Source organism: Muntiacus reevesi, chromosome 18 (genome assembly GCF_963930625.1).
Source record: "Muntiacus reevesi chromosome 18, mMunRee1.1, whole genome shotgun sequence".
In the NCBI taxonomy this organism is placed as follows: Eukaryota; Metazoa; Chordata; class Mammalia; order Artiodactyla; family Cervidae; genus Muntiacus; species Muntiacus reevesi.
Window position 1 is genome coordinate 50,684,700 of NC_089266.1, and position 19,956 is coordinate 50,704,655.

The 19,956-nt window shown below is 37.5% G+C and overlaps 2 protein-coding genes across 3 annotated transcripts in view; one reads left to right on the forward strand and one right to left on the reverse strand.

Moving 5' to 3' along the window:
• The window catches only part of LOC136149129 (enhancer of rudimentary homolog), a 42,538-nt gene extending 34,964 nt beyond the window's left edge, over positions 1-7,574 (reverse strand). Inside the window, exons 1-2 of the mRNA XM_065909095.1 lie at positions 7,526-7,574; positions 6,411-6,519 (exon numbers count right to left, since the gene is read on the reverse strand). Of these exons, the coding sequence (XP_065765167.1) occupies positions 6,411-6,514 (104 nt within the window). The 5' untranslated portion in view covers positions 6,515-6,519; positions 7,526-7,574. The remainder of the gene's footprint in view (positions 1-6,410; positions 6,520-7,525) is intronic.
• A 1,665-nt stretch (positions 7,575-9,239) lies between these two features.
• RNFT1 (ring finger protein, transmembrane 1) lies at positions 9,240-19,902 on the forward strand. 2 transcript variants are annotated; one of them, XM_065909093.1, is made up of 9 exons: positions 9,254-9,403; positions 10,629-11,080; positions 11,274-11,350; positions 12,459-12,559; positions 14,055-14,208; positions 14,937-15,095; positions 15,762-15,827; positions 18,171-18,272; positions 19,028-19,902. In XM_065909093.1, exons 2-9 carry the CDS (start codon positions 10,678-10,680, stop codon positions 19,160-19,162), a joined length of 1,197 nt encoding a protein of 398 aa, XP_065765165.1. In that variant the 5' UTR covers positions 9,254-9,403; positions 10,629-10,677; the 3' UTR covers positions 19,163-19,902. The 2 variants fall into 2 exon arrangements, with proteins under 2 accessions (XP_065765166.1, XP_065765165.1); XM_065909094.1 differs by lacking the exons at positions 18,171-18,272; positions 19,028-19,902 and adding an exon at positions 16,912-18,161 and having other exon boundaries at positions 9,240-9,403.
• The last annotated feature ends 54 nt before the right edge of the window (positions 19,903-19,956 follow it).

Consider the following 19,956-nt stretch of genomic DNA (forward strand, 5'->3'; position numbering starts at 1 on the left):
CAGGCGATCTAATTGGTTTCCATTTAACCAAATAATATTGCTTCAAAGGCAGATTTACATTTGTTCCAGGTTTACAATACTTAGTAGGTGAAATGTTCCCTAAATACAAGGTTCATCACCATAACATAAGCCAGGTAAGAGACCCAACCACTTCAAAATATTCTTCAAACTTTCACCTTAACCCCACCAATGCTGACATTCCTAGCTGTATCCTGTTTTATGACTTCATCAACAGATTCTGGTTTTAAAACAACAGCAAGGGGAGACATTCCCCAGTCAAACATAATATTCTTTCCCATAAAACATTCAGATAAAGGAGACATAATTTCTTTACCCAAAATCTAATTTTAAAATCTTATCAACTCTTCTATTTCTATAATTTCTCAATCTGATTAAAGTCAAAATTAGCATTTTATAAATGGATTTCCATACCACAGCGCATGGGGCTCTGTTGTAAGGAAGTCTCAGAAGTATCTCTAGACCTGACCACTTTACCCACACAAGTGCATAGAGCTTTGGGGGTCTGGCCAGAAGACCTTGGCCCCTTGGTAAATCTTTACCTTGGTTAACCTATCTAACCATCACCCTAGGCAATTGTGGTTAAGGTTTCTCAGTGTAATTTATGCCTTCTGGTTTTTTACATCCTTCTAAACGAAGATAACTAGAGCAGACTTGCTTGGGGCCTTTTAATGTTGGGGGACTAGCAGTGGGTCCCCTTGGTTCGCTGGTTCACCCAACTTTGATAGTGCTGCATCAACCCTCTTATTTCAGCATCATCAATGCCCACCACATTCATCCTATTTCTCAACAACACACAGACTTCCACTCTGCTAAGACAAGTCCTTTGATTTTCCCTCTGTCTCTCCCCATTTTCTTGTTACCTGCTCTAATGATCTTGGTTTCAGTAAGACCTCTCCTGGGAAGCTGAGATGGCTAATCTGATAGGACTTCTCAAACTGTTGTTTTGATTCTGCATCAGTAAAAGTCATATGGGGTGCCCATATGACAGGGGCCCCCTTAACCACAGCACCTACCATAACCTGAGTAATGGGCATATTCAGTGAATGAATAACCTAGTTAATATAAAGCCAGCCCCACATGGCTTGTATACAAAGCATACCAGAGGCTTCATCTGTGGTGTTCTACTTGGTGATTATAGGGGGAGCTGGGTGGTTCCCCTTCTCAGAATAAACACACTTTATGGTGGCTTTTGTCCAGTCTATGGTGCTGGTTGTTGCTTCCAGAATAATGTGCTCTGTGTCTGGATCATGTACAGCCAGCCATCTGTGAGCCAAAGTGAGCTTCCAGTCCTATATCAGCCCAAACAAACTCTTCTATGCTGTAACACTTAAAGCCAAAGATACTGCTCCTAATTTATCTATTCTCACCATCCATTTCAGTAAAGGTTTTTCAGAAAGCTGATGATACTGATCTACAAAAAGACAGCTCCTTCACATTAAACCCCTTGGTTTCAGGAGTTTCTGAAACCCTTGTGTTGACTACCTTCTTGGCAATGAGAGATATTAGAGGTAATTTCTGTTGCTCTGGCTTAATTTTTCTCTTTGAGGGAAGCTTTGAGGCTAGTGACTAAAGCTCAGACCAACCAAAATCAGAGTTAGGTCCAGCAACAAGGCCTGACCCAGAACTTTATTCCATTTTGGCTATTACAGATACCAATAACAAAGGGATTATGTAGTTGGCATGCTTCTTATTATTTCACATTTCCTTACAGATCCAATAAGCCAACTTTTCAGGAGTTGGAATCTACCGCCACTGCTAAATTCCATTGGTAATTTTTACCTTTAGTAACTGCAGTGCAGCTGAAGTTTCATACCGTGGGTGGCTAGGTAGCCATCCAGGGATCAAAGTTTCCCCATTCCTCATCCTTTCATCCCTTCTTTTCACAAACTACATGTTTCCTATGTTTCCTTGAGACAGGAGCCATTCTTGCAAATCCCATTTCTTTGACACCAACTAAAGGAAAACTATTCCTCTACCCACAGAATACTTCTGAAAGAAAGCATGTGGTTTTGGGGTTTTTTTTTTTTTTTCACCAAATCAACTAATTTTTCAACTCTCTGGATAGCAAATGGATGCCCTATAATTTAATTCAATTCTACTCTGGGTAGGGTCAGACTCCACAGACTTAAGGGCTCAGTCCCACAAGACTGTCCTTAATTTAGATGGCACTCACAAGTAATGGGTCCCCAGGGTACCCACATTTTTATAACTTGGCTACAAAGTCAGGGCTTTCCATAACCACTCCCTCAGGCTTAATAATTTGCTAGAATGGCTCATAAAACTCATGAAAATATTTACTTATGGTGACTGGTTTTTTATAAAAGATATTGTAAAGGATCAAGAGTTACACAGTGTAAAGTCTACGAAGGTTCCATGTGTAGAAGCATCTGCCCCCATAAAGCTGGAATATACCTATGCCCTAGCATGCAAGTGTCACCAATTAGAAGCTCTGTAAACCCCACAGTTTAGGGATTTTTATGGAAGCTTCATTATGTAGGCAGGATCAATCATTACCTCAGTCTCCATCCCCTCTCCCTTCTCCTAAAGATGGAGGGCAGGCCTGAAAATTCCAAGCTTTATATCATGGCTTTGTATTTCTGGTGACCAGCTCCCATCCTGAAGCTCTCCAGAAGCCCACCAAGAGTCAACTCATTAGAACAAAAGCAGCTCCTGTCACTCAGAACATTCCAGGGGGTTTAGGATCTCTATGTAAGATGCTCCTATCATCTCCACTGCTTAAGAAATTACAAGGGTTTTAGAAGCTTTGTGTTAAAAAGCAGGGGCAGAGACCAAATATATATTTCTTATTCACATAGCTACTATAAATTCCTAATTATTCTTGGAGACTTCAATACTTCTCTTAGCAGTGGTTAGAACAGAAAATTAGCAAAAATTGAGAAGACCTGAACACTATCAACCAACTTTGACCTAATAAGGCATTTACAGAACAGTCTACCCAAGAATAGCAAAATACTAATTCTTTTCAAGTGCACTTGGAGTATTCATCCAGACATACGATATGCTAGGTCATAATACAAATTTCAAAGAATTGAAATCATGAAGGACATGCTCTCTGACTATATCAGAATTAAATTAGAAACCAATAATAGATATCTGGAAAAGTCACAAGTATTTGGAAATTAAACAACACACTTCTAAAGAAACCATGGGGATCAAAGAAGTCATAAGGGAAATTAGAAAATATTTTGAACTGAGTTAAAATAAAAATACAACAAATCAAAATTCATGTGATTCAGCCAAACTAGTGCTTAGAGGAAATGTATAAAATCATATGCTTAAAATGGAAAAAAATAAAGATCTCAAATGAATGATCTAACCTTTCGCCTTTATAGTCCAGATAAAAGAGAGCAAATTAAATCTGAAACAAACAGAAGAAAGAAAATAATGAAGAGCAGAAATCAGTAACATTAAAACAGGAAAACAACAGAGAAAAGTAAATAAAATCAAAATAAATGAATTTCTTGAATTTATCAATAAAATCTATAAACTCCTACCTATACTGCGCCCCTCCCCCCCAAAAAAACAAAGAAGACACATTACAAAACTCAGGAATGAAAGCTAATATAATCACAAACACTACAAATATTTAAAAGATAATAAGGGAATATTACAAACAATTTTATACCAGTTCATTCATAGGTACAAACTAGCAAACTAGAAGAAACATATAACATGAACAATTCTATATCTATTAAAGAAATTAAATCTGTAGTTTAAAAATCATTCCATAAAGAAAATTTTAGGCTGGCGGACTTCACTTGCAAATTCTACCAAATCACTGATGAAGAAATAATACTAATTCCATACAATCTTTCTGAGAATAGAACAGGAGACATCTCCAAATCAGGCCAGCATGACTTCATTACCAAAGCCAGACAGACAGACATCAGAAAAGCAGTATCTCCTATAAACATACATGCAAAAATACACCACAAAATATTAGCAAATGGAATGCAACATGTAAAATAATAATAATAATAATAATACACTTCAACCTAGTGGGGTTTATCCTGAAAATGAAGGGTCTGGCTCAACATTTAAAAATTAGGTGAGGGAATTTCCTGGTGGTCCAGTGGTTAGAACTTGACCTTTTCATTGCCATGGCCGGGTTTAAGCCCCAATCAGAGAACTAAGATCCTGCAAGCCATGCGACAGAGCCAAAAAGAAAAAAATTAGTTGACATAATCTACCATATTAACAGACTAAAGAAGAAAAACCAGATGATTTCTCAATAAAGGTGGGAAAGCATTGGACAAAATTCAGTATCTATTCAGGATAAAAATTCTTATTAATCTAGGAAAATAAGGGAACTCATCGAACCTGAAAAATGGCATTAATATGTACAAAGAAAAACTATAGCTAACACAATAGTGAAAGACTGAATGTCTTCACCCTAAAATCAAGAAACTCTAACCCTTCCTCAGTTCAGTTCAGTCACTCAGTCGTGTCCAACCACTGTGACCCTATGGATTGCAGCACGCCAGGCCTCCCTGTCCATCGCCAACTCCTGGAGTTTACTCAAACTCATGTCCATTGAGTTGGTGATGCCATCCAACCATCTCGTCCTCTGTTGTCCCCTTCTCCGCCTGCCTTCAATCTTTCCCAGGATCAGGGTCTTTTCCAATGAGTCAGTTCTTCACATCAGGAGGCCAAGTACTGGAGTTTCAGCTTCAGCATCAGTCCTCCCAATGAATACTCAGGGTTAATGAATATTCATGAACCCTTCCTATTCAACATGTGATGAAAGTTACAGCAAAAACGATGAAGAAAGACACACAGACTGAAAAGGAAGAGGTTGTCTCTATTTGTAGACAACACTGTCTAAAATACCAAGGAAAAGAGTTTCAAAAACTAATAAATGAGAATGTTATTCACAGCTACAGCTTTTACTCCAAATTTTCTATCTCCAGGTCTTTATATTCAACTGCCAACTGGATATCTTCACCTTAGGAGTCCCATGGATTCCTCAGGTTGAGTACTTCAAAGTTGAAGGTATTGTTATCCTTCCAAACTTTTATTTAAAAAAAATGCATATCCTATTCTTTTTAGTAATATGATCTATGACTCATTCTAATATTTATGCTGCTGCTGCTAAGTCCTGTCAGTCGTGTCCAACTCTGTGTGACCCCATAGACGGCAGCCCACCAGGCTTCCGTCCCTGGGATTCTCCAGGCAAGAACACTGGAGTGGGCTGCTATTTCCTTCTCCAGTGCATGAAAGTGAAAAGTGAAAGTGAAGTCACTCAGTCATTTCCGACTCTTCGCAACCCCATGGACTGTAGCCCACCAGGCTCCTCCGTCCATGGGATTTTCCAGGCAAGAGTACTGGAGTGGGGTGCCATTGCCTTCTCTGCTAATATTTATACTTGTTCTCATATTTATAGCATTCCAATTGATTTATCCATCCACCCAAACTACAAAAAGGGGATTCATCTTACACTTCTTTCCCACTTCACATCTACTTGGTCACTTAGGTATCAGTTAACTTTTATTATGAAACAAACTGTTCTGAATCTGGAGGCTTAAAACAAAATATTTATTATTTCCTGTGATTCTGTGGGTTGACTGGTTGATTTTTCTGGTCTGAATCATCTTAGTTGGGGTTAGAAGGTCTAGGATGCTCTCATACGTGTGTCTGGGGCCACAGCTGAGGAGGCCAAGATGGTTGAGACACTTGTGGACTCTCTTCAAGTGGTCCTTCATCTTCTAGGAGGCTAGCCCCAATTTGATTACATGGTGGTAGAAGAGTTGCCAGCAATAAGAGGGGAAGTCCCAACATGCAAACATTTTGCAAGCCTTTGCTAAATTACAATTGCTTTCATCCCAGTATCTCAGTAGCCAGAATAAGTCGCATGAGTTAGCCTGCAAAAAGCCTACCCAAGGATATGGGTGCTGGCAGGTATGGAAAACTAGCTCGAGAAGAGAAGTGTAACTATCTACCACCCTTAATCCGATTGATTCTATCTCCTTCTCTCTCCATACTCATTCTTCCTCTAGAATCCCACTTCACTGAGAAGTTCAAGACCTTCTCATGTCCTACTCTACTACTTGTAGCAGCCTCCCAATTGAGCTTGCATTGCTGTAAGTTATTAGCGTGGGAATTTTCTGGAAAAATACAAATCTGGCCACATAACTCTGCTGCTTGAAACTTAATAGCTTCTCTTTGGCCATGTGAATAAACTATAAAGTAAATTCCTAAATGAGACCCACAAAATCTTTCATTTTCTAGCCCCTATTTACTCTTACTCTTCCCTCATATGTACCCTACTCTTTCAGAAACAAAAAAACAAGTCCCTCAATTCTTGTGAAATTACAATACCATGACTTTACACATATTGCTTTCATCTGAAATGTCCTACTACTACTTACATCCTGGTAAACTTCAGCTTCATCTTCAATCTGCAACTTTTTTGTCTTTGGCCACACAATGCGGCATATGGGATCTTAGTTCCCTGACCAGGGGATGAACCCATGGCCCCTGCAATGGAAGCACAGAGTCTTAACCACTGGACTGCCAGGAAAGTTCAATGTTCATCTTAAATATCACAGATTTAATAAGGCATTTCTTGCTTGGCAAAGTTAAATGCTCCCACTTCTTGCATCCACTGTACCTCACACAACCTTCAATTATAGTGTTTATTCCAATACACTATAATTACTTGCTTGAAGACCTGTCTAACCACATATTTCACTTTGGGATGGGGATTATGTCTTTTTTAATGTCTAGGTCTCCAACAATCTACTATAATTCTTGACAGTTAGTACTCAACAAATGTTTTGGAGTATTTATCAATTAAAACGTCCATTTCCAACATTCTAGATGACAGTGGAAAGAAAATTTATCAGATAAGTCTGTCACTGTCAAATCTTGTCATTAACTCAATACTCTTCTTCAATGTTACTTTTTAGTAAAGTTGAGTGGAATGCAGTTTCAAGTATACCAAAACTTTCAATATGAACTAGTATACCTTCAATAAATTATAAATATGTTAAAATGAGAATTTAAACATTATATTAAGGTATATAAATGTACTAAATTTGCAAATGTACTAAAATTATCAGTGTACTAAAGCATATTGATGCCTCATTGTGGTCGTAGCTGGATTATGTAAGTCTATTTTTTCAGTTTTCCTACATTCTCATAAACGTTAAAATTTAAAATAAAAATATCCATGGTGTAGTAGGAATGATATAGTATACTACATGAATAAGTTTCCTTAAAAATTCATTATAACTCAGAGCTTGACTTCAGTCTTTGCTACAGACCTAATTCTTGTGTCTCCCACAAAATTCCTATGTTGAAACCTTATCCACAATGTGATAGTATAAAGAGGTGGCAGTAGATAATTAAAGCATTAACAAAGGGCTTTCATGAAGGTGATTAGTGCTCTTATAAAAGAGTTTCCAAAGCTCCACCATCTTCCCACCATGTAAGGACACAGCCAGAGACAAAACTATCTATAATCCAGGAACCAGGAACTCACCAGACACCAAATCTGCTGACACCTTGATCTCGAACTTCCCAGCCTCTTGAACTGTGAGAAATAAATTTGTTGTTTATAAGCCATCCAGGCTATATTCTTACTGCAGCTCAAACAGACTAAGACTTTCTGAAAAAGAAACCTAATTTGTCATGAAGACTTTGTGAAGTTCATGGAGCCATATATCAAAAAACAAACAGAAAACAAAAACCAAAACAAACAAACAAAAATATCTAGCAATATATTAATTGGCAACCGGAAGCAGATTTAATACCTCTTGTGGGGAGTAGGGGGAATGCCTTTTTAACCAAAAGAAATGATTTGGTAATAAAAATAATCTGATTTAAGCATATCTTCAAAGTGGTTAATTCAGGTTAAATAGTGAATTCAGCTGTACTCTTGATACACGAGAAATAAGGTGCACACAATTTCATGATTAAGGAGCCTCAAAACTCACACACCATCAAACTAACTTGGGCAAAGCTGTTGTGTAAGGTGTGCGTGTTAGTGGGTCAGTCGTGTCAGACTCTGCCACCCCATGGACTGTCCCACCAGGCTCCTCTGTCCATGGGATTTCCCAGGCAAGAATTCTGGAGTGGGAGGCCATTCCCTTTTCCAGGGAATCTTCCCCACCCAGGAATCTAACCTGGGTCTCTTCAACAGCAGGCAGATTCTTTATCCTCTGAGCCATGCTGTGAATGGTTTTAAATGGTTTTAAATCAGAGACCCCATTTAAATCGAGACCAAACAAACAAAAAAACAAAAGTATCACTTTTTCCACTAGATTTTCAATTCATGACATGTGCGTGTATGTATGAAATTTACCCCCTAGTGAGGAAAGATTGAACAGCTCACCAGTGGCATGGAATATTTAATTTCAAGACCTATAGAAAGACCACCAAGATTTACTTGACGTCAACTTCTAGAAATTAAAGGTAAAAAACTTAAGGTTCAAAGCAGAAAGGCTATTGGTTAGCTGTCGCGAATGGGACAGATTCATGGAATACAATTAAATATCATTTAGAATACATTCTGGCTCGGGAACAAGAGGCAAGGTTTTTTTTGTTTCTTTCGTTTAAAGTTTTCCTTAATAAATCTTTTACTTTAAAACAGTTGTAGGTTAACAATTACCGCGAAGAGAGTACAGCGTTCTCTACGCCCCACGGTTTTTAAACTCTTAACTTCTATTGATATTTACACCACCCCTTCTCTCCCAAACCATCCCCCACTTCTCTCTGCTCCTGATCTCCTCAGGTTTCGCCAGGGCCTCGTTCTCACAGAGCAACTTTAGGAATGTAACAAAAACCCAGTTCAGTTACAACTTCACCGACCGGCCACAAGTGGGTCAGTTGAGGTGGCCGACACCAGAACGCTCCCGCCCCGTCCCGCCCTCTCAGAGCCGCGCAGACCCTCGCTGACGTGGCTCTTCCACCTCACGCTTCGCCGGACGCGAGCCAAGCGCGACCAAAGGGCAGAGCAGCCTCCAGAGGCCAGGCGAGCCGGGCGGGACCAAGCCCGCCCCCAACTGCAGGCTCCTCCCTCGAGGACAGGTTCTAGAGGCTCCAAACAGACGCACGTACGCTTATTGTTTAACGCCGACGCCCGCAGTCGGTCCTCCGCCGCACGCCTCTCTTCACAGCCCACACCCACCGGTGGCCTCCGCCCCGCCCCGCCGTCGCAGCCCGGCCCTCGGCGCGTCGCGCGGGGGCGGGGCGCGCGCACGTGAGGACGTCCGGGAGCGCGCGCGCCGCCGCCGAGCTGGGCCAGAGTTTCCTGCGACGGGGTCTGAAGGTGATGGCTCTGACCGAAGGCCTCGAGACGGCGTTTCCCGCTGTTCCTGCCGTCGCTGCCTGGGTCTTGGTCCGCTCATCGTCATGAGAGGTCAGGCCTGGGGGAAGCGGGCGAAGGAGGCGAGGGGCCGCGGCGAAATGGGCTCTGGGGAGAATAACAGAGGCACTCGAAGCTCGAACGTGGGTGGAAAAATCTGTCCTGGAGATTCCGGAAGAGCCGTTTGCATTTTACTTTTCTTCCCTTTCTCTCCCCTTTCTTGCTTCACGCTTGAAGGGAAGTGGGAGGGTTCTCGGGTTTTATTTTATGGAAAAAGACGCTGAAACTGACCCATCCGGCGTGTGTGTCTCCAGAGATTGGAGGAAATAAATGGCAGTCGTGGCGTTGGAGCATCGGTGGAAAGCCTTTGGTGAAGAGCACTAAAATCCAAACCGCCCAACAGTCACTGAAAAAAAAAAAAAAAATTCAGACCTAGAAATGAAATAGAATGACACGGAACATGCCCCGAGGTTAACCCCAGCTTCCTCCTACGGAAACGGCAGGAAGGCTCTGCTTTTCGTCAACTGGATTCTGACGGCCACCCACACTCGTCCTTTAGGGATCTTTGGATGCCGATGTTTTCTTTCCGGACTTCCCACCCCTCCAGAGTCTCATTTATAATGTGCAGACTACGTAATTATCCTTATTCAGAATAGTCGTTTAGCGGTGACTCCCAAAGTGTCTTATTTTAAAGATATTTTTGAGGGGGGCAGGGAAGGGTAATATTTCTTGGTGTTAATTATTATTGGAAACTTTTCTTAGCTTTGGGAAAGCTGTTTCAGCATAAAAGGAAATTTGTAAGTCACTGAATTGAAATGTTTATTTTTAGTATTAGTTACACATGATGCTGCTTAATACGGAGTTAAGATTTGACGTTTTCTTCCTAGCCCATGTAGGCATTAAAAAAACAGATCGACTCTTCTAGTTGAGCGGAGTAAATGTACTGAGTGTTCTAGTATGAATGAGTACTATTAACATCTGCTGGGCACCCATACTTTGAGTATTTTGCCAGTTCCTTCTGTCAGAGAACTGGAGGCATCTGAAGCACAACTTTTTCTGTAGTAGATGTTCCCTGAAAGGGAGTTTGCTCAGGGCAGCAGAGCCTTCGCGTCAGTGGGGAGGAAGGAGGAGTCTAGTGACGAGTGCTAGATAACCTGAAAATAACTCATCTGCTGTGATTACCAGCCTCTCCTTTAGCGAATAAACAGTTCCTAGTGAGCCACATATTGCCTGTACTTAACTGTTCACTTAGAATAGTTTCTGCTCTTTGATTTTTTAGGAGACAGAGCCCTGAAGCAAAGAAATCACAGAACAAGTATTCAAGGGCCATGCAAGCCAACTGTAGTCAACTGCACAGTCCTTCAGGAGCTGCAGGCAGTGAGAATGCCTCAGCTTCCCAGTGTGTCCAAACAAGACTGACAGGAGAGGCTTCCTGTCTTTATTCTGGAGATGTTCATATCCAGATAAGCTCCCTACCTAAAGAATGTGCTGAAAATCCAAGCTCCAGAAATACAAGGTCAGGTGTCCACAGCTGTACGCATGGATGTGTCCATAGTCGCTTACGGAGCCACTCCCACAACGAAGCCAGGCCACCTGATGATAGCAACACGGAGTATGGAGATCATGGTAGCAGTTCCTTCTCAGAATTCCGGTATCTCTTCAAGTGGTTGCAGAAGAGTCTTCCATATATTTTGATTCTGGGTGTCAAACTTGTTATGCAGCATATAACAGGTAGGGTATGATAAAGCATTGAGTTGTTTCGTTGCTATATTCAGCTAATTCTCTATTGGTAATCTGCTTCATGTATTTCAGTTTCTTATTTTCTGTTAGCTTTTAAAATTGTATATGCTTCCTTTAAAATCATGTCATTGTGTTAGCTCTTTTTTTTTAAAATTTCAATTAACTGGACCTTATTTTCTAACAGGAATTTCTCTTGGAATTGGGCTGCTTACAACTTTTATATATGCAAACAAAAGCATTGTAAATCAGGTTTTTCTAAGAGTAAGTATAACCAGCAACTAAAAAATCATTAAATGTTTCTCCCTGTAGAATTATATGCTCATTTTTGAGAGAAATAGGAATTAAGATAGTTTGACAAATTTAAATAGGTGTAATGTGACATCCATAATATATTAAATGTTATCTAAATGACCTGGAATAAATGATTTGTCCTAATACTGAATTGTTTCACTGTATTTTCTTTGTATGTTGGGTTCCTGATAAATAAAAACTAGACAGAAGGATTAAAACCTAAACAGATCACAATATGGTCTGATTTGTCAAGTGCCTTCATGTTTTAAGTTAATTTGGCTATACTAAGTAATATGACCATTATTTAAAACTTCAGCCATTGTACTCTAAGATTTAAAATACTTAAAAGTGTACACTGAACAAATGGGTATTGAATTATTTAGGTTTCTCTTATTTAAAGAAAACTAAACCAAAGAAGTTTTTTCTTAATAATTGTCAGAGTCCTGTTCTTGTCAATTATTGGGAAAACAGGATTAGTTTATAAAATTTCACCTTCAAGCAACTTTAAAGGGTTATATCTGTGTAAAGAATCATATATTTTGACCTGAATATTTGTAGTTACAACCTATCAAACCATAAAAATTTAATTTAGGGTTTAAAACTAGTAAAACTTAATTAAACTAGTAATTAAAACTTAATTATAAAACAGATTAAAAACAAATTATTCTTACTGAATTGTATGAGAATTTTTAAAATTATAAACCCTGATAACTTAATGCATTTTCTACACTCCTGTTTTGTCAGGAAGGCAAATATAGGGAGCTGCAGAAGTAAAGTTTTCATTTAGGTGGGTTCTTTATGTCAGTTTGTAGAAGATTTGGCTTTGAAACATAGGTAATGTTGTTACACAATGAGAAAACTTGTATTTTAAAAATCTGTTTAAATTTGTGTTGTTTTGTTCATTAAAGCTATATAAAATAGAATGATATGTACAATTTAACAAATACTCTTTTTATTAAGATAAAATTAATCAAACATTTTAAGTTAATAAATTAGTCATTAAAGTAAAATAGTTAAATGATATTTAAAATTCTGGCATAATTCAAAGTAATGAATTATAAAATTATTTATTTTTCAGGAAAGGTGCTCAAAGATTCAGTGTGCTTGGTTACTGGTATTCTTAGCAGGATCTTCTGTTCTTTTATATTACACCTTTCATTCTCAGTCACTTTATTACAGGTAATTAGAGGCCCAAGTGCACAATCACATTTTTTTAATATAATCATTATATTCCATAGCACTTTACATATATTTTACTTGCACATACTTACTTTTGGACTTCAATTTTTATGTATTTGTCTAATTCCAGGATAGTGTGCTTAAAGTGATTTATTCACGTTTTATACCCAATGCCTTGCCTCATAGCAGGTGCTCAATAAATAAGTTTTGATACTAAAATTTTTACTTATGTAATCAAGTTACTAAATATTAGATCATTGTTGGTGACCTTTTTTATTTTTGACAAATAAAAATTGTATATATTTAAAATATACATGTTTTGATATATGTATACATTGTGAAATGATTACCACAGTCAAGTGAATATATCCATCACCTCCCGTAGTTACCTTCTTGTGTGTATATGTGATGAGAACACTTGATGTTTGTTTCTAGAAGAAAACTTGCTAAAGAACAGTAGTTGATAAGTTTCTGTGTCAGATGGAAGTGTTCTGAATTTTCAGCTTTAATCAGATAACTAGAAATCTGAGTTTCAGTGGTGTTGGAGAGATGTGGACAAATCTGGGATATAGTTTGTAGGTGTTGCTGATACCACTCGGATTGGGTGGGTGGGTGAGGGGAGGAATCAAGGGTGATGCCTGGGTTTTTTAGTCTAAGCAACTGGCTGGATGGTGGTGCCATTTACTGGGCTAGGAAAGACTGGGGAAGGAAGTGGTTTTGAAGGAAAATCAGTAATTTTGTTTTGAACATGTTAAGTTTGAGAGGCCATGTAGAACTGTTAAAATGATCATAGTTATTTGTCATAAGCTCAGAGTAGAGGTTAGAGCTGTAAATTTTGGTGTTATCAGCACATGGTGGATATTTTAAAAACATGGAACTTGACAAGACGAACCAGGGAAAGAAAGTATAGACCAAGGGCCTAGGACTGGACAATGTCCACAATTAGCCAGAGGAGCAGCAGCAAAGGAGACTTAAGAAGCAATCATTAAGAACAGCTAGACCATATGAGGGCATCTAGAAGAGAGTGGTGTTAGAGGTCTGGCAGAAGATGCTTTGAGGAGGGAAGGGGGGAAAGTGACCTTCAGATTTAGCAAGAGGGAGGGAGTTGATGATCTTGACAGAAGCAGTTCACTGGAAAGGAGGGATGAGAATCCTGACTCGAGTTGGTTAAGGAGAGAACAGATATCTATTACCTGTGAATTGTTTAGATTACAGGTTAGAGGATGTCAATCATGACAAGTTAGGAAGACTCTTTGTTTTCTTTAAGGAGGAAAGATGTGAAATTCAAGCATTTAAAAAGTCTTTAAAATAACCAAAATAATCTGTTTACGTAAACTCTAGCATCTTGTCAAAGTCAGCTTTTTTACACATTATTTGGTAGCAAATTTAGAACCCCTGTCAGCACTTTTATCTTATGTTACTTTTAGTTAAGTTTTGATGTTTTTATCTTTTTATGTTGCTTTTAGTAAGTTTTGTGTTTTTCTTCTCTTGGTAGCTTAATTTTTTTAAATCCTACTTTGGACTATTCAAGCTTCTGGGAAGTACTTTGGGTTGTTGGAATTACAGACTTCATTCTGAAATTCTTCTTCATGGGCTTAAAATGCCTTATTTTATTGGTGCCTTCCTTCATCATGCCTTTTAAATCCAAGGTAAGAATCTAATTATGTTTTATTGGAAAGATGTTAGCAAACCATATCAGTGTTTCAGTTCAGTTCAGTCGCTCAGTCATGTCTGACTCTGCGACCCCATGAACCACAGCACGCCAGGCCTCCCTGTCCATCACCAGCTCCTAGAGTCTACCCAAACCCAAGTCCATTGAGTTGGTGATGCCATCCAACCATCTCATCCATTTAGTCTTAAATGATTCTTTTTATAATTTCCCAGTTTGCTCAATAACCTAATTATAATTATCTCACACCTATTGAAACAAAATATCTATTCCAATAAAATCAATTATACTTGCTTTGGAATAATCAAAAAATCAGTCCCCACATCATATATAGGAAAATATTTACATTTACACTTCTGTTTTCCTCCAGGGCATTATTAATTGATAATTGATAACTGACTATATGCAGTTATTTGGTGTTTCTTCATATTCAGTTAAAACTTTAAATTTTTGTAGTCAGGAAGATATTTTATTGTATGTAAAACATTTTCACTGTCACTCTAGAAATTTTTTGAAAACAAACCAGTGACTGTAACATCGAAGAACCAAGTTGAGGTTGTCAGTCATAACCATTCTCATTATGAATACTAATTTTATAGTTGTGTTATTGTGCCATATACTCGTGATGTTCTCAGTCCAATATGGAGTATTTGTGCTGTGTATATAAGTAGCTTTGTTGGCTCTGTTTTCTTTTTTCTTCCTTTTTAGGGTTATTGGTATATGCTTTTAGAAGAATTATGTCAGTATTACCGAACTTTTGTTCCCATACCAGTTTGGTTTCGTTACCTTATAAGCTATGGGGAGTTTGGTAATGTAACTAGATGGAGTCTTGGGATATTGCTGGCTTTACTCTACCTCATACTAAAAGTAGGTAACATAATAAATTTTGTGACTTATAATAATGATTCATGTAATAATGTTTACAGATTTTACCTATAACTGATTTTGTCTCTTTTATAGTTTATCTTCATATCACTAGTTTGAAATAAATGGCAGATTCTATACTTAGAAATGCAGAAAAGGAAATAGATATCTTTACCTTAATCCAGTGGTTCTCAGATTTTATTGGGGGAGTGGACCTCCATGTAGCATGGAGTATCTAAGGGAGAGAATGAGTAGGAGAGAACATATCCACCCCTATCAGTAGCATCTATCAGGTACATAATTCTCAAACTAGTGGAGTATCTTGTCCTGTCCCCTCAACTTAGTCACTTTATGAAACTTTAAATATGTTAAGGACATGTGAACCAGGTAAACTTGCCTTGCCTTTGATTTAGTTAAGTATGTATTTGTCTTGACCCACTTGTAACTCTAGGCATTCAGATGTAATTCATTTTGGTTACGAGTTGGCTGAAATTGATAAGTCGAGTAAAATATCCCATAATTGGACTTTAAATATATTTAGAATGAAATGATTAGTTGTGATGTGCAATGAGCATTGTGAATAGCAGTGTTTGATATTAGCATTGATCTCTAAGTTTAACAGAGGATGGCTCTTTGAATTAATGAATTAGGACTTATTTTCCCATTCAGCTTCTGGACTTTTTTGGACACCTGAGAACTTTCAGACGGGTTTTGCGAATATTTGTTACACGACCAGTAAGTATTTTTTATCATAGGAAACTTTTTACCTTTCTTCATTATAAAATTGTTTTAGTCCGGCAGTTTTACAAATGCAGACTTATATTACATGATTGTTTGAAATACGTCTAGTACTTTGGCACTTGGGGTTATGATGATAAAGAGGTTTTATTTCTGTGACCCGTTTCTTGTGCATTGACAACACCTGATGGTTGATGAAGTAATTATGTATTTGAGTGTGCCTCTTGCCCTTTCAAATTGTCTGACATTTTTAACCCGTTTATAAACATTCCCTCAAAAATCATATGAACTTTTGTTTCTCTTTTAATCCACAATTAGTGGTTTTGTGTGTTTTCATTAACTCCTGTTCAGCTTCTGTTAAAGTGCTTATAATTTATTGTGTATAAGAAAGCTTACTACCAAAAATCATGTCCCTTGGAATTTTCTTACTGGAAAAATTTCCCCAATACTGAATTCCGTATGCACAAATAAGTTCTTGACAGTATCAGTAAACTTAACAAAAAATAAAATTTTAAATAGAGATTCTACTGTCAGTTATAACTTTATTATACATCAATGATTCTACTGATGTAACAAACTGCAGAGAAAGGGTGTCTGTCATAGCTCAAATGATAATGGCTCATTTGCTATTTATTAGCCTCAGAGGTTCTCAGTAGGTTAGTGTGATCACCAGATTTCAGAGTTTGATTCTCAGTTATAGTCCATTAGGTGTTTCAGCAATTAAGTGGTCAGGACTCAGGAGACTCTGACTTACAAGAATGCCAATCTAATAATTTATGTTTGAAAAAACAACAGGATTTTACCAATGAAGTGGACTAAACTAACTGGCCAGGGGACCCTTTCCCTAAGATAGTAACATAGTAACAAGTTTCACTGCATCCTATTCAGACCTCTTTCTCTAAAAAGATAAAATCCAGACTTTAGCTTTTGAATTTAGCTATTGAGTACATAATTAATTGATTATATTTGTACTAGGCTTCTGCTATAGCAATTAATCTAATAGAGCTTGATCTGAAATGCCTTTGGTATTCTTTCTCCATGAAGCATTAATCACAGTCATCAACACTCTGTTTTATTCTTGAGATTCTCATGTTCCTTAATGTTGCCCTTGAAATGGCAGTCGTCATCAGGATATTTTCACCTGAAGGGAGTCTTCATTGTGCCAGACAAATTTTCACCTGAAGGGAGTCTTCATTGTGCCAGACAAGAGTGCTGTTTTAAAAATAAAAGCTTGTCAGCATACACACGTGCGGTGTACTCTGCTAAATGACATTTACTGAAGGGAAATTGGCATCAAGATCATCCATCAGTATCTTATTTCTAGAATCTTTAACATCACTGATCTCAAAAAATCTTAATTTTCAATTTATATCCTTTGAGTTTTGATTTTGTTAACCTTCGAAAGTAAGTTTAGATCATAGCCTCAGGTTGCTAAGTCATGTCATCCTTTTGGTCTCATGACTATGACTGAAACTTGGGTGTTCTTTTCCTCAGCTACCTTTTCCACATCATTTCTACAGAAAGATGATCTCATTTATAATATTTTGTCATACCCAGTTAATGACTAAATTCTACTGAATTTGTAAGGAAGTTATAAGATCTTAACAAGATCAGAAACTTTTTTTAGGGCTTTCGAAAAGGAAATTCAAAGGTTTGTGTTGAGTTTTGACAGTAGAGCGCTACTCAAGTGATGTTTTGCAATTAGTTCTTTTGTAAAATTTTATCATTCTTTACTAGTACTAAATGCTGGTTTTTGTGATAAAGATAATTAAAATTATTTTTAGATTTAGTGGCAGGACACTGTTTTGTGGTCCCCAAACCTTCTTCATATTGAACTCATGTGGAAAGCTTTCAAAAATTAGATTTCTGGGTTACCTTTTAGTATTTTTGGACCTATTCAGTCAGTCTCCAATGTGGAGCACAGAAATCTAAATCAGTCTCTACATGAGTTACATTCAGCCAACCAGGCTCAGAATTGACTTTAAGCCAGTGTCATAGGTAGTAAGTGGGCTCAATTTGGCAGTACTGGGTCACATAGTACATGAATATAGATTGCATAATGCTTAGTTATATTTCACATTGCTTAGTCTCTTAAACCATTTGAATTTGAAGCACTATCATTATTTGGGAATCCAATGAATCTAACAATCTTCCAAGATTCTATTATGTATAATGTAATGAGTTCACCTTGATGCAGACATGATTCTGCATACATAGATCAGCTTTGAAATGTTTATATCCTTTGGGAAAGTTTTCAAATGCCTAGTTCCTTAGAGATTTGAGAAATACAGTATCACCTATTATGTATTTAAGGAACAGAACCTTCTTATCTTTATATAGAGTTACGGAGTCCCTGCCAGCAAAAGACAGTGTTCAGACATGGATGATATTTGTTCAATATGTCAAGCTGAATTTCAAAAGCCAATTCTTCTCATCTGTCAGGTAACTCTATTTTTAAGCAACCTTAATACAGCACTTCTCTAGACTTGCAAAAGTCACATTTATGTTAATTTTCAGGAAAAAATATGTATATTGTTTAGCAGAAAGTAGCATTCAGTGCACATACTATGAATTTCTTATTTGTGATTGGGGGTTTGGTAAGTTAGCTAAATTTTGTCCCTTATGTTCTAATGATTTTTATGTAGAAGAGTGTATGAAGGGATCGTAGATAGGATACCAAAGTGACTGGAAAACAGATAATTTTTAATAATGGAATACTTGTTATTGGCTTGTATAAAAGCCATTTCCTGTTATTTTATTCCTATAACTCTCGAAAGACTGTATTAAGCTGTTAGTCATGTTGTCGTTTGGTCGCAAAGCTGTGTCTGCATCTTTTGCAACCCGGTGAACTGCAGCCAGCCGGGCTCCTCTGCATGTGGGGTCTCCTAGGCAAGACAGGTGTGGGCTGCTGTCTCCTTCCCCAGAGGATCTTCCCAACCAGGGACTGAGCCCTCATCTCCTTTTAGTCATTATCCTTGATCTTAAAGTCATCAACCAAATATAACTTGTATTTTATTAAAGGTGGTTAAATGGATAGGACGAGTCAGAATACTTGTCTCTGCCACTAACACTGCTCTTTGTGTTCTTGAATGTTATACTTTGTTGTCTCACTTGTAAAATGAACTTTTTCTGCAATGTGATGCATGTAAAGTTAAAATGTTACCAACTATAAAACCTAGTTCTTAATTCCCTTACAGCATATATTTTGTGAAGAGTGCATCACCTTGTGGTTTAACAGAGAGAAGACCTGTCCGCTGTGCAGAACTGTGATCTCAGACCATATAAACAAGTGGAAAGATGGCGCCACTTCATCACACCTTCAAATATATTAGGTTTTCAACTTAATATTAAGGCCACAAAACACTAATTTTATTTGGTTACAGTGACTACTTTTGTGGTAAAGACATTAGAATGGATTTTCAGGACTGGAAGTTAAGGAAAATGTTCCCAAATGGCTTTAGAGTATTATAGTTAAGTGTGTAGTCCAGTTTATCAAAATATGAAATGAAAGCTCCTATATTATGTAAGTAGTGTTCAGCCTAATGCATATGCAGCATTTATTCTGTCCTTATTTGACCTATGATGACAGTGTTACATTGTAAATGTGTTTTCTTGTTAATGTTACCAAAATGACAACTAGTGGTTTTAGAGGAATTCAGGTATTCTTTCCAGACACTGTTTTCAGAATAAAGAGTATTTTTCATAATATTTTAAGATACACATTACTTGAAAGTAGAATTTTCTTTAGCATTGACTTTTATAATTCTCATTCTAAAAATTCTAAATTTTTCCTACAACTTGTATTTTTAAATGAAAGCTATAAATGCTATATATTTTACCTGTACAATCAGAATTTTCTAAGGAAGACTAATTTACTGAGGATGAAATATTTTAGTATTTTGTTATTCTCTTCCCCATGTTAGCAGTCATTGAGAATAAATGACAAATTCCTTTTCTTTGTGGACGTAATACATACAATCTTGCTCTCAGCTTTAATGTTCATGATTTTGCTTTTTGTATAGTGCCATGGACTTTCTAGAATTAACTATTAAAATAATTCACATGGATTACATACAGCTGGTTTCAGTGATGATTTGAATAGTGTGACAAAGAAGACCAACTCAAA

Excerpts from the sequence above, each read along its gene's own strand:
- RNFT1 (XM_065909093.1), top strand. The coding sequence starts at position 10,678 with ATGCAAGCCAACTGTAGTCAACTGCACAGTCCTTCAGGAGCTGCAGGC. Across the intron at positions 12,560-14,054 it reads TCTCAGTCACTTTATTACAG|CTTAATTTTTTTAAATCCTA; the intron begins GTAATTAGAGGC and ends TTCTCTTGGTAG. Across the intron at positions 15,828-18,170 it reads GAATATTTGTTACACGACCA|AGTTACGGAGTCCCTGCCAG; the intron begins GTAAGTATTTTT and ends ATCTTTATATAG.